General features: G+C 44.3%; 1 protein-coding gene across 4 annotated transcripts in view; it reads left to right on the top strand.

Moving 5' to 3' along the window:
• Positions 1 to 7,544, top strand: part of HAO2 (hydroxyacid oxidase 2) — a 30,268-nt gene extending 22,724 nt beyond the window's left edge. For all 4 annotated transcript variants that reach the window (XM_069602210.1, XM_069602200.1, XM_069602180.1 and 1 more), the window contains 3 exons: positions 1,630 to 1,788; positions 2,360 to 2,429; positions 6,193 to 7,544. In XM_069602210.1, the coding sequence (XP_069458311.1) occupies positions 1,630 to 1,788; positions 2,360 to 2,429; positions 6,193 to 6,248 (285 nt within the window). In that variant the 3' untranslated portion in view covers positions 6,249 to 7,544. The remainder of the gene's footprint in view (positions 1 to 1,629; positions 1,789 to 2,359; positions 2,430 to 6,192) is intronic.
• The last annotated feature ends 6,343 nt before the right edge of the window (positions 7,545 to 13,887 follow it).

The raw sequence follows: 13,887 nt of genomic DNA on the forward strand, positions 1-13,887 counted from the left end.
GACTGAGTAACTAAGTGCACAGGGCCGAAGAGTTTGCACAAGTACATTTCTTTCTTTCTCACAGCATGCCAGTACAGGAGACAGGTTCGATCCCTGGATCAGGAAGATCCCACAGGCCACAGACCAACTAAGCCCAAGTGCCACAGCTATTGAGCCTTTTGTAGAAATGTTTCTCATAATACCATGGTGGGACTGTAAAAATACCCTGATTTAAATGCACATTCTCTCCAGTCTTTACATGTAGGTTAACAAAATGTTCAATTCTCCCCCACCCACTTGGAAAGTACAAAGCTCTTTCCTCCCTGATTTCATACTCTGCTCGGTCTCACCAAAGGATCTCATTCAGGCAGAATTCAATCGACTCCTTCCGTTGCAGATTCTACTCCTCCTTTTCAGTCATTCCTCAAAGAGACAGAACAGGAGCCCTGAGGCAGTTCCAGAAATGTTTCCTGCAGGACCCTCCCCCCAGACTCTGCCCTCACCCCTCCTTACTGACTTGGAAGTGCTCAGGAACATGGCTCTGTCTGGGGCACCTTAAGTCCACAGGGCTGTTGACCACACAGCTGGGAATGAAAGAGAAAAGGCGGGAGAAAAGATCCGCTGGAGAGAGGCAGCCAGAGTGATCAGGTGTTTTTGTTTTGTCTTTCTAAGGCTTCAACCCCGCTCTTACATTGTCACCGCTGTCTTTCTCTCCCACGTCTCAGATAACTCGTAAGGGAGTCAGGAAGAAGTTGCTCAGATGTGTTGTGTCAGAAATAAGTTACAGCCCAGGTATATGGAACAGGCTGTGGTTCAGACACGAGGGTCACAGTTGATCACATTTGTTTGGCCAAAAAGACTTAGGGCCTTAGCAATGGAGAACATTTCTAATTGTGCCGCCTTAGAAGCAGAGAAGGTGGAAGAGAATCAAAAGTCAAAATGTCCTTTAAAAAGAAGAACATTAAAATGTTGTGTGCAGCCTGGATGGGAGGGGAGTTTGGGGGTGAATGGATACATGTATATGTATGCCTGAATCCTTTTGCTGTCTCCTTGAAACTATCACATTGCTAATTGGCTATACCCCAATATAAAATGTTTGTAAAAAAATAAAATGAAATAGAAAGAACAGGCGGCACTAGTGCTGAAGAATCTCCCTGCCAATGCAGGAGAAACAAGAAACCTGGGTTCAGTCCCTGGCTTGGGAAGATCCCCTGGAGGAGGGCATGGCAACCTGCTCCAGAATTCTTGCCTGGAGAATCCCCTGGACAGAGGAGCCTGGAGGGCTACAGTCACAGGGCAGAAAAGAGTCAGACACAAGTGAGTGACTCAGCACACAAAATCGAACACTACAAATGGAAAATGCCCCCGTGGGGATGTTAAGAGATACCAAGAATTTCTTCCAAGTTGTAAACACCTGAACTCTGTCAGAGCAGGAAACGGCAGGAGAGGGTAGCCTGGAAAGAATCCCTGGGCCTTGGGAATGTAGCTACCCTGCTTTGACAGCACCTGCAGCCTCAAGCGTAGAACCACGAGGCGTTGCCCCCAGCTTAGACCTCCTGGAGCCGGCCAAACCTGGGGGGCAGTGCCGTCCCGTGACGCCCTGAGAGTCCAGAGGGAAGTCTCTGAGCCACACTTGTCTCTTGCTTTCAGATCGATGCCCTGACAGAAGTGGTGGCCGCTGTGAAAGGGAAGGTTGAAGTGTACCTGGATGGTGGGATCCGGACTGGCAACGATGTGCTGAAGGCTCTAGCCCTCGGGGCTAAGTGCGTTTTTGTGGGGAGACCCATCCTGTGGGGTCTTGCCTGCAAGGTGAGAGTGCTAAAATGAAAACCAACCGGAAGGCACCCCACCTCTCATTTGTTTCCATGTGCTTCTGTGGTTTCATCCCCAAGTTTAACCAGTTTTTGGAGGTGCCACAGATCCTGAAGGACAGTGACACCTCACCTGCCCCTCCACACTTCTTCCATAGCATGTTGTAAATTTTCAAGAGCTCTCAGCCCCACCTTTTTCCTCTTATTCCCAACATAGTTCAAATTTCACAGATTGCCCCCATCCTCCCCACCACAGCTCTGAGCTCACTTAGAAATATTTTTTAATGTTTATTTACTTTGCTGTGCCAGATCTTAGCTGCATCACACAGGATCTTCAGTTTTGTTGTGGCATATGGGTTCTTTAGTGGAGGCACACGAACTCTTAGTCAAGGTGTATGGGATCTAGTTTCCTGACCAAGGATGAAACCCAGGCCCCTGCATTGACAGCATGGAGTCTTCACCCCTGGACCACCAGGGAAGTCCCCGCACTTAGTATTGAAACTCAGTCTGTGGTCTGGATGTTCCTTCACGCCGCTTTGTGTCTCCTCTTTTCTCTGTCTTGTGAGCAGGGTGAACATGGTGTTAAGGAAGTTTTGGACATTTTAAAAAATGAATTCCACACTTCCATGACGCTGGCAGGTAAGTTTTTACCATTCTTTTCCTAACTCAGAGCTGAAAGCAGGCTGTCTGAAGAAGAGAAGCTCAGGCCCTTCCTTCTCACTTGCCTCCCCCAAACCCAGAGAGAGCACAGAGGAAATGCCCGACACAAAAGTGAAATGAAGGTGTTAGTCGCTCAGTCATGTCTGACTCTTCGTGACCGCCTGGACTGTAAACCCGCCAGGTTCCTCTGTCCGTGGGATTTCGCTGGCAAGAGCATTGGAGTGGGCACCATTTCCTTCTCCAAGGGATCTTCCCGACCCAGGGATTGAGCCTGGGTCTCCTGCATTACAGGCGGATTCTCTACCATCTGAGCCAGTCAAGCACAAACTCCGAATGTGATACAAAAGCAGATGCAATTGCAGATGGTGGTAAAGAGGGTCCCATTTCACTTTGGCCTGCTCAGATCCCATCAGACTTGTCAGATGTAGTTCTAGGGGTGATCTTTAAGTAAGATTCATGGATTGTGAAGAGTAGAGAAATTAAGTCACCGGGAAAGCATGGAGGAACTGGGGAGGTGGGAGCAAGCAGGATGACAGAACAGAGAGAAGGAGAAACATCATCCTGCATAACCACAGGCAGCAAGACAGGCCTGAATGTCTCAGAGTTACACACGGGCAGGTATCAGGCAAAAATGAGGTAACTGTAAAGCAGCGCTCAGAAAAACTTGTATGTGTTCAGCAAATCCATGTGATCGCTGGAATCCAGGGATCCTGTGAAATAGTGATTCTCGGCTAATGATGGGAACTTCCTTCTTCCGAATCCTTTGGTTTGGAGGTGGGGGGGCTTATCTTTTTTTTCTCATTGGCACAGTGATGCAGGGTTGGTATTGGAGGTGTTCAGTACTCAGGGATCAAGGATGTTAAATGTCCTAAAATGCTTGGAGCTGTCTCCTAGAAAATTGGCCTGCCCAAAGTCAGTCACCGGTAGCTCTGTCTCTGCTTGCCTTTGTCTGCTGTAGATGGTAACAGATTGTAATGTGAGAGGCAGACAAGATAAACCCAAATAAGACCTCCATTCAGGCCTCAACTCTAAAATTTGGTAATAACAGACACTTCCTCCAGAAGTAACAAAATAATGAATCAAGAGCTCTGAAGTGGAGTCAAGACCATTTTTGTGGCATTGACTTATTTCCACAGATGATGCTACCAAGTGTCTGCCATCTGCCAGGCACAAGGCAAGGTGTCCAGGTCTTTCCTAGCCTGGTTTTCACCAGCTATTTAGACAAGTATCTTGTACTCAGCATCCAAGCTACATAGTGTTCACTGGGGCTGTGAACTCAGCCTTTTGGGCTTAAGTAGTTTAAGCTAGAAAACTTAGACCAGAATTAATGCCAGTCCCTTTCAACTGAGTAGATTAATAGGGAAAAAAAAAAAAAACCTTGGGGAGTGGATTAAGGCATCAAGGACCAGGACTGTCCATTTGAGGCCAATGCCTATGAAGATAAGTCAATAAATAACCCAAGGTTACTAAGTCTCTCCCATGAGGGCAAGGAAGGCACAAGTGTGAATAGATATCGTGTTGATGTCTTTTGCCCTTGGGAGGGAGAGAGATGGAAAGATCTATGAGTTCTGCAGGTTCCAAGAGATTGAGGTGACTTCTCTTGCTCCCCCAAATATTTTCTCCTGTCTTTGTGACATTATGTCTGAACTTTTAAAACAGAAGCCTGGTGGGGGGATTCACAATAACAAAGCTTTTTCATTCCACCAAAAGTTTATACTTAACAACCATTGGAATGGAAATAGAGACTGGAAAATCTTTTTCTGAAACAAAGGGTAGAGAGCACTCTTTTTAAATGGGGTCAGGAAAAAAAGAAAGAGAAAACAGGATGACGAATACTTTTGTGCCTAACTTTTTATATTCCTTTCCTTCTAATTGTTCTCCAATGAGAATGTGTTGTTTAAATGCAGAGAAAAATGACTAATCAACAACCAAATGTGGGATGGGCAGGAGGGTTTGGGGAAGAAGGGAAAGAAGAGAAAACCCAGGCTGAAGGGCACCCCTCAGCATTCTCTGTGGGCATCGGTCCCGCAGGGAAGACTCCCCAAGCTGATCCCTGGGGAGAAAGGGGTCTCAGGTGAGGAGGGCTGTGTTTTCGGTGGAACTCACTCAAGTAGAAAACCATAATGTGAAACCCCACAGAGTTTCACATTCAGTTCAATTCAGTTCAGTCGCTCAGTCAAGTCTGACTCTTTGCAACCCCATGAACCGCAGCACGCCAGGCCTCCCTGTCCATCACCAACTCCCACAGTCCACCCAGACCCATGTCCATTGAGTCAGTGATGCCATCCAACCATCTCATCCTCTGTCAGCCCCTTCTCCTCCTGCCCTCAATCTTTCCCAGCATCAGGGTCTTTTCCAATGAGTCAGCTCTTCGCATCAGGTGGTCAAAGTATTGGAGTTTCAGCTTCAACATCAGTCCTTCCAATGAACACCCAGGACTGATCTCCTTTAGGATGGACTGGTTGGATCTCCTTGCAGTCCAAGATTAGCCCTTCCCTGCACAATGCATGTAAGATACTTGACACAAAACCAGCACCCAGGAGGTGATCAGTCAGTATGACTTCTCTATCCTAAACCTCCTGGAGATGTGTGACATTTTTCCTCTGTAACCTGGTGACATCGCAGCCCTGAGAAGAGTACCCTATTTGCACTATTGTGAAATGAAAATGAGCTTAGAAATCATCTTTTCCTAATTGTGAGACCATACGCCAAAACTGTATATAGGAATGTTACAATCCCAGTTTGTCTTGGAAGACGAAACTGTGCCCATACAAATCATGTGTGCACAGACCTCACTTAAGTCTCATCTCTTGTAAGGGACAGGGGCTGAAACAGAAGATTCAACAGGGGCTGAATCTTCTTGAGTTTTATTGCTCGAAATTACTCACTTTGTTTTAATTTGGCCAAAGTGTTTTAGTGTGAATATCCACCTAATTTACAGTAATGAAAAAACAGGAATACATTGTAATCATGAATTCGTTGTTAAACCTTTAGTGAACCTCTACCAAGAACAAGGCAGTGTCCCTGGTACCATGTGGACCAAGACTCCATCTGATGAGCTTATACTGATAAGCAGAACAAGTACACAAATAGCACCAGGGCTTAGATGGGAACAGATGCTTCAAAGTGTCTCAGAATGGTATCACACACTTTGATGCAACTACTGAGATATTTTTGCATAGTTTAAATATTTATTTCTACTACAATGTATCAGCAGTTTCTATTCTGGCATCTCTGTGCTCCTTGAGGAAGTCTACCCTCTCCAAAGCTGCACTATTCTGTCTGCCCCGTGGAAACCCAGAGCTGTCAAAACCATTGTCACTTCTGATGAGAGCACCTCTGCCTCCAAATTCCTGCTTCTGCTGACTTAGTTCATTTATGAGTTATTTATGCATCCCTCACCTGTCATTCCTGTCACCTATCATCAACACCAGGGGCTTCCCCAGTGGTTCAGTAGTCAGGTGTATTCACTGCACACAAACTGACTTTTCAAAAGGCTGAAATACTGCTTTTAAGTTTTTTACCGTGCCATTTTGCCATGGATGTTTTAAAAGAGGACACAACCACAGGTTTACAAAACAATTCCCAGTGTAATCAGAATTACGTGATATGAATTCTGTATATGTAACATTTTATCAGGGTGAGGACAAGGGTCAAGGCTTGTTTCTATCCCCATGGTGGGGTGGTGACTGGGGTTTCAGAGAAATGAGCTTTCAAACTACATTTTTTTTTTAATTTTTAGGTTGCCGATCGGTTGCTGAGATCAATCAGGACCTGATCCAGTTCTCCAGGTTGTAAAGAAAGAGAGCCGATGGCCTGACTGCAGAGTTTGCCCATAGGAGGAAGACAAAATCACAGTAGGGTGTGTGATGCCCTCTTGCCTCAGTCCCATCCTGGCTAGCAGCTTATCTCTTGCCTGAGTCCCATCCTGGCCAGCAGCTTATTCCTGCACCCTAAATCACTCCACCCCAAATCCCTCATCTTCCTCAAATACGCCAATGCTCTTCTTTGCCTCACTGCCTTGTATATGTTGCTCTCTTGCCCGAAATCCTCCTCTGAAAGCAGAGATCTTGAAAGAGCAGATCAGCAATGGCTGAAATAGCCAGTGATGAAAACTATTTGAATATACTATGTTTTTATGAAATAACTATGGAAATCTGTACCCAGAAACAGAAGAGCTATACCTATAAAATATTCCTCAACAAAAATCATACTCCCATCTGTAGACAACAGAGAAATTATATAGGTAAAAACATAAGCTTTGGAGTCCTACAGACATAGGATTTCCAGGACTGTTACTGAGACTTGAGAATGTTTTTTGATCTCTGTTCTTCCATGTCTTTGTGTATAAAATGAGGTTTATAATACCTAGCCTATTAGGTTGGGAGAAAGATTAAGAGAGATAACATACATAACATTCAGAGCACAATGCTTAGCCGCCAAGTTTAAGAAAGAGTAGCTTTTGGACTTCCCTAGTGGTCCAGTGGTTAAGACTTCACCTTCTAATGTAGGGGGTGTGGGTTCAAGCTATGGTGAGGGAATTAAGTTACCACATGCTGCAGGATGTGGCCAAAAATTAAAATACAGAAATAAAACTTGTAAAATTCCTCTTAAAAAATAAAGAGCTAGTAGCTTTTATGATTATTATTTGGCAAATTCCTATTTATCTTTTAGTATCTTGTTCAAATATCACCTATTCTTACCTGGCTACTTGCTAAAGGTTTCCTATTGTGCTTTGCACATTACAGTATTACAATCCTTATTATAATGTGTTATGTTTATTTGTCTCTCTCCATAAATAGACTTTACATGTCCCTGAGCAAGAAACTATATGCTTGGTACTGGGTTTGGCATATAGCAGCATCTCAAGAAACATTTGTAGGATGGATAGATGGGTAGATGGACTGGAAAGGGTGAAAAGGGAGATGGGAAAATGAATAAATGCCCTATCAGAGTAAAAACTCCCCAGACCAGCAGTCAGCAAGAACAGACTTCTAGAGCAGGGGCACTTGGCTGAATAAGATCTGACACTTGAAGACATTAAGGAAGTTAAGGATAAATTCCCGATATCCTAAATAAATATTGATAATTTCATAACTGGTGTTCATGTTCTGTCTTGGTCCTTGTTTTAGTCTGTTTTCTATACAACAGTCATTGACGTTTTTAAGTGCAAGCAAATCCTACTAGTTTAGTGCTTAATTCAGTTGCTCAGTCATGTCCTACTCTTTGCAACCCCATGGACTGTAGCATGCCAGCCTTTCTTGTCCATCACCAACTCCCAGAGCTTGCTCAAACTCATGTCCATTGAGTTGATGATGCCATCCAACCATCTCCTTCTCTGTTGTCCCTTTCTCATGCCTTCAACCTTTCCCAGCATCAGGGTCCTTTCTAATGAGTGGGTTCTTCGCATCAGGTGGCCAGAGTATTGGAGCTTCAGCTTCAGCATCAGTCCCTCCAATGATTATTCAGGACTGATTTCCTTTAGGATGGACTGGTTTGATTTCCTTGCAGTCCAAGGGACACTCAAGAGTCTTCTCCAACAACACAGTTTGAAAGCATCAATTCTTCAGCGCTCAGCTTTCTTTATGGTCCATCTCTCACACCCATACAGGATTACTGGAAAAACCATAGCTTTGACTAGACAAACCTTTGTTGGCAAAGTAATGTCTCTGTTTTTTAATATGCTGTCTAGGTTTGTCATAGCTTTTCTTTCAAGGAGCAAGCGTCTTTTAATTTCATGGCTGCAGTCACCATCTACAGTGATTTTGGAGTCCAAGAAAATAAAGTGTGTCACTGTTTCCATTGTTTCCCCATCTATTTGTCATGAAATGATGGGACTGGGTGCCATGATCTCTGATAGGCAAATCCTATACCTTACCTGTTTAAGCCTTTTCTATTGTTTCCTATTCCATTCAGTATCAATTCTACACTGAGCATCAGCTGTCCAGGAGATTGCATGATCTGGTTCTTCCTGATTCTTCCCTCAGCCTTCATTCTCCCCTTCCCTCATCATGCCTTAGCCAAAATGCATCCTTTCTATTCCTTTTTTTTAAATTTATTTTTATTTCTAATTGGAGGATAATCACTTTACAATTGTTGGTTTCTGCTGTATGACAAAGTGGATCAGCTATAAATATACTCATATTCCCTCCCTCTTGAACCTCCTTCCCACCCACTCCCACCCCATCCCACCCATCTAGGTCATCACTGAGCACAAGGCTGAGCTCCTTGTGCTATATAGCAGCTTCCCACTAGCTGTCTATTTTACACATGGTAATGTATGTATTTCAATGCTGCTCTCCCAGTTCTTCCCACCTTCTTCCCCCTCTGTGCCCACAAGTCCGTTCTCTACATCTACATCCCTGTTTCTTAAATAAGTAAAACTCTTGCCTCTGGACTTTCATCCTTATTATTCCCTCTACATAAAATGTCCTTCCCCATCCTCTTCCCATGAATGGCTCTTTCCCTATAGTTAGATCTCAGCTTAGCTCAGATGGTAAAGAATCTGCCTTCAATGCAGGAGACCTGAGTTCAATCCTTGGGTTGGGAAGATTTCCCTGCAGAAGGGAATGGCAACCCACTCCGGTATTTTTGCCTGGAGAATCCCATGGACAGGGGGAGTCAGGCAGGTTACAGTCCATGGGGTTGTAAAGAGTCGAACAAGACTGAGCAACTAACTACACTTAAATGCCACCACCCCAATCAGATGAGAGTTCCCTGACCATCCCATCTAGAATAGTCTCTCCTTTACTCACCAGATCACCCTGTGTTTTCGCCTCCCAGCACTTAATACATTGGCAATTAACTTATCCTTTATTTATTGCTCATCTGAACTAGCACAGCACCCTTTATCAGCTGTAGTCACCTCTTCATTCCCAGAGCATGAACCAGGCCCAGCTCCATGGAAGGCTTTCAGTAAATATGTGTTAAATGAATTAATCCAAAAAGACAAAGCTGGATCAAACTGTGTTGCCACATATGGAGAAATACAGTGGTCCCAGAGGGAACACAGTTAGTTCCCAACAGAAAGAAGCTGGATCAATCACTATCTAAGCCAATAGACACAGAAAGTCTCCTATCAGCACTAGGCCAACACTTTTCTGCACGAACTCCTGCTGTAACAAAGGTCCTCTGTGTAGGAGATTTCTGGAGATTACGAGTGAAATGACATAAAACATACAAGACATACAAAAGACAGACAGTACACCACTCTAGCCAGAGGAACAACTGGGCAAACTAATTGCCGTTTATTATTATAAAGCCCTCCTTAGGCAGAGTTCCAGACTGTAAGAATAAGCCTTTTCAGCACAGTGCAGGTGCATACATGTTATCGTACAGCAAAGGGGAGTGAAATCTCTGTCTACTGAAGAGTCTGCACAAAGCCCTCATCTCCTTCTTATCTCAAGAAGGGAATGCTCCCTCGTTTGCAAGGGACCATTAACCTCAAGGCTGTGTCCAGACTCTTTGGCAGAACGCCTCGTATGCAAGGACGCTCAGCCTGAGCAGAGAGACCCGTTTGCAGGCACATCTCTGCTACCCTATTAACCCTTCACTCTGTTGCCCAGCTTATTGCATATAACCAAGATCAAGGGAACATTAGATAGCGTGGGAAAGACAGAAAGAGAAAGCAGTCCTGTGGTAGCCTCCCTGATCATAACTCTTAACACTCTAACCATCTGCCTACCCAAAGGTATGGAGTATATGCCACCTACATATTTGTAAAGAGAAATTAAACTATGGTGGCATTAGAGAATCTTGTTTGCCTATACTGGGGTGTATTCAGAACCCAGAATATAGGAGATGTGAACACCCAGACTCCCAAATCATCGATTCCTTTGATTCTTCTCTGAATAAAAGATCTTTAAAGGGCAGATCAGCAATGACGGAAATAGCTCTACTTTTTGTACATCTGCTATATCTTTATGACGTAACTGTGGAAATTTGGACTCTGGACAGAGAGCTATCCACATAAAATATTCCCCAACAAGAATCATACTCCCTATCTATCAGACAGGGCAGAACAGATGAACCAGAAGAAAGAAGGAAAGGAAAGTTACTGCAGCTAGAATACTTAAAGAGCAGTAGCCTCTTTATAGAATTGTGGTCTTTGAAAAGATGCCCAGGAGAGTGAGTTAGATGGCACTGTTAATGGGTTTTAAAAGGAAAAAGGTAATTGACTGTGACCCTTGTGCTAGACCCTATCTTTTTATTCAATTAAAAGTTAAAATTGGCTCCTTCATTGTCAGGCTCATGGTCAGTTTGAAGCCAAGGAGGGGGTCTTAATTTGGCAGCAAGAATAGGTGCTTGTGCCCAAAGCTTACGGACATACCAAGGAAGTGCCATGTCCAAGGGCACCCGCCTGGCTGACACTGCAATCACAGTTACACAGCTGTGGGACAGGAGGCCTAAATGACCATGGGTTTGAAGAAGGCCCTCAACACACAGACTGGAGAAGAAACACGTGGAAGGTTCACAGGATCTAAAAGGGTTATGATGCAGGGGTGGTCACAGTGTAGACTAATTCATACACTGCTGCGGGAATCTTCCAGAATGTTTTTTACTTTAGTTCACAGAGCCAAGGCCAAACACATGAGAGAACAGAAAGGCAAGAGAAAGCATAAAACATCTGTGCTTGTGACCTAGGATGCTACAGGACCTAATGGCCCATTAAGTATACCTGTTCTGTGTAGCACACTGACCTCCAGGAGAGGTAGTAAGGAGTTTTCAGACAAGAGCTTCGGGGACTCTGGACACAAATTAAAATTGACTGTATCAGTCCTTGGAGAGCTTCCCGGGGTGGCTCAGTTGTAAAGAATCCACCTGCCAATGCAGGAGATGAGGGTTAGATCCCTGGGTTGGGAATATCCCCAGGAGGGGGAAATGGCAACCCACTGCAGTATTCTTGCCGGGATAATCCCATGGACAGAGGAACCTGGGGTTGCAAAGTATCACACATGACTGGGAAGCTGAGCATGCACACAGGCATCACTTCTTGACCAGTACATGAGAAAGGAGAGGCCTTTATTGCACTCATATTTTAGTTTTACTGGATAGATGTAGGCTTTCTCCACAGAGTGCTCAACCAACTAAACAGATTAAAGTCTAAAAAGTAATCTCTTACACAGGGGTCCCCAAGAACATGGACTCTGACAGTCGATAGGCTTTGGGCAGACTCCTGAGAGAACTGGATAGCCCAGCCACATCATGTCTAGATGGACTTTGCTCTTCTCTGCCCTGTTCCTCAGCCCCCATATCCCCGTTGCCCATTACAACTCAGCATCGCATCCCCTGGGGCTTAGTGCATTTTGTAGAAATTCACTCTCTAGAATTCCACTTCTGGATCACAGAACTATGCCTCAAATACCACTTGTTGAAGTCTCTTCCAATTTGTGTTAAGTCTGTGACTCTGGTCTCATGATTCTCTTATGTCAGAAACCAGATGAGAGTATCGCAGTACCACATTGTCCTTTGTGGTCCAAAAGAATAAATAGGCAGCCTTGACAGTAAGGTTTGAAACCAGAGAAATCACTGGTAGGAGAACATCCACGCCGCTAGCCACCTCACCACAATCTCATAAATCAGGTTTTTTATTTTCATACTAAGATTATCTTGATGGCTGATGAACATGCAGTAAAATTGGCCAAGTTTCTCTGTAATAACTGTACTTATTACAGGGTACACTGCCTACTGCACCTTCTAAGTAGGCATGATGGCCAGGAATTCTCTTCAGTCCTGAAATCACCAGCTGAAATCTTGACCGAGTCGTCCAGACTGGTTTGGGGTAAAAGAGAAATAAATCATAATAGCATGTGGCATGAAGGTAACTTGGTGTGCAGATAATGGAGTTAGCTTACTTTAGGAGAGAATCTGATATAAGTTCTCCCTGGGCACATCTACTTGGGTGATAACCGTACTCTTTTTTTTTTTTTTTTTTTTGTTCCTGGACACATGTGTGTGTTATTTTTTTAGTTGCTTTTCCTTCTGGACTCAGAGGGATGGATCTAAGATTCAAAGGGAAATGGGCAAAGATGTTATAGAGTGTCCAATGAATCAAAAGTGTGGAAAACAGAACGTCCTCAGTTACATGGAGGGATACATATGAAACATCAGAAGGGACTTCTTGGCCTCTAAAGATGTCCTATGTGCCTCCATATTCACTCTCTTCAGTTGTGTCCAACTCTTTGTGACCCTACAGACGTAGCCCAGCAGACTCCTCTGTCCATGGGATTCTCCAGGCAAGAATATTGGAGTGGGTTGCCATGCCCTCCTTCAGGGGATCTTCCCAACCCAGGGACTGAATCTGCAGCTTTTATGTCTCCTGCATTGCACGTGGGTTCTTTCCCACTAGCGCCACTAGAATATATTTGTAAAGAAGGCAGAGAAATCCTCCCCACTAGAAAGTTTCAACAATTGAATAGAACACTGAGTATGTAAAAGAAATGTGTTCTGATAAAGAGGATCAGCTTTTGAGTCACTCCAGGGTCAGGCTATCTGGATTCAGATTCTGACTCCACTATCTTCAAGACACTTAGCAAGACCCAAAACATCTTTTGCTTCTTCTACTAAATAATACCAATCTCCTTGGATTCTCACTGTGAAAATTAAACACTATAGGGGACTTCTGATTCCCAATATAAGATATAGGGAGCCTGGAAGTTGCCAGTCCATCCCAAAAACAAGCAAAATGTTGAACAAACTGAAAAATCGACAGCTCCTCTAGTTCCTCCAGAAAAGTGAGGTCATGGGGCACACCACTGCCCCTCAGATTGGAAGAACTAGTAGATACAGAGAACTATAATTTGTCTGAGCAGAAATCCATGAGCAGAAGCCTCCATGAAAACCAGCCCTGACGTTAGAAAACCTTAACTGTAACTGATGAATAGCTGGAGGCTCAGTGTGGACAAATCTGAGAATTAAAAATTCCAGGAGGAAACAGTCAGGGGAGACTCTGCCCCATACTTTAGTTTTACCAACAGGAGCTCTACTAGGTTCTCACAGTGAATATCAGAAAAATCCCACAGAGCTTCCACTGGGAGGGGAAAGTAACCATTTTGAAGCACTCCAGTGAATTCTGTTCTTTTTTAAAAAAAATATTTATTATCTATTTATTTGGCTGCAGTGGGTTGTAGTTGTAGCATGTAGGATCTAGTTCCCTGACCAGGGATCAAACCCGGACCCCTTTCATTGGGAGCCTGGAGTTTTAGCCACTAGACCACCAGGGAAGTCCCACTAGTATGTTCTGTTCTTAACTAGGCCTGCCCTCAAGAGAGACTTCCCGGATGGTGCAGTGGTAAAGAGCCTGCCAATGCAGGAGCCCAGGAGATGCGAGTTGGATCCCTAGGTCAGGGAGATACCCTGGAGGAGGAAATGGCAAGACACTCCAGTATTCTTGCTGATTTAATCCCATGGACAGAAGAGCCTGGCAGACTATAGTCCA

This window comes from Ovis canadensis, chromosome 1, assembly GCF_042477335.2.
Source record: "Ovis canadensis isolate MfBH-ARS-UI-01 breed Bighorn chromosome 1, ARS-UI_OviCan_v2, whole genome shotgun sequence".
Lineage (NCBI taxonomy): Eukaryota > Metazoa > Chordata > Mammalia > Artiodactyla > Bovidae > Ovis > Ovis canadensis.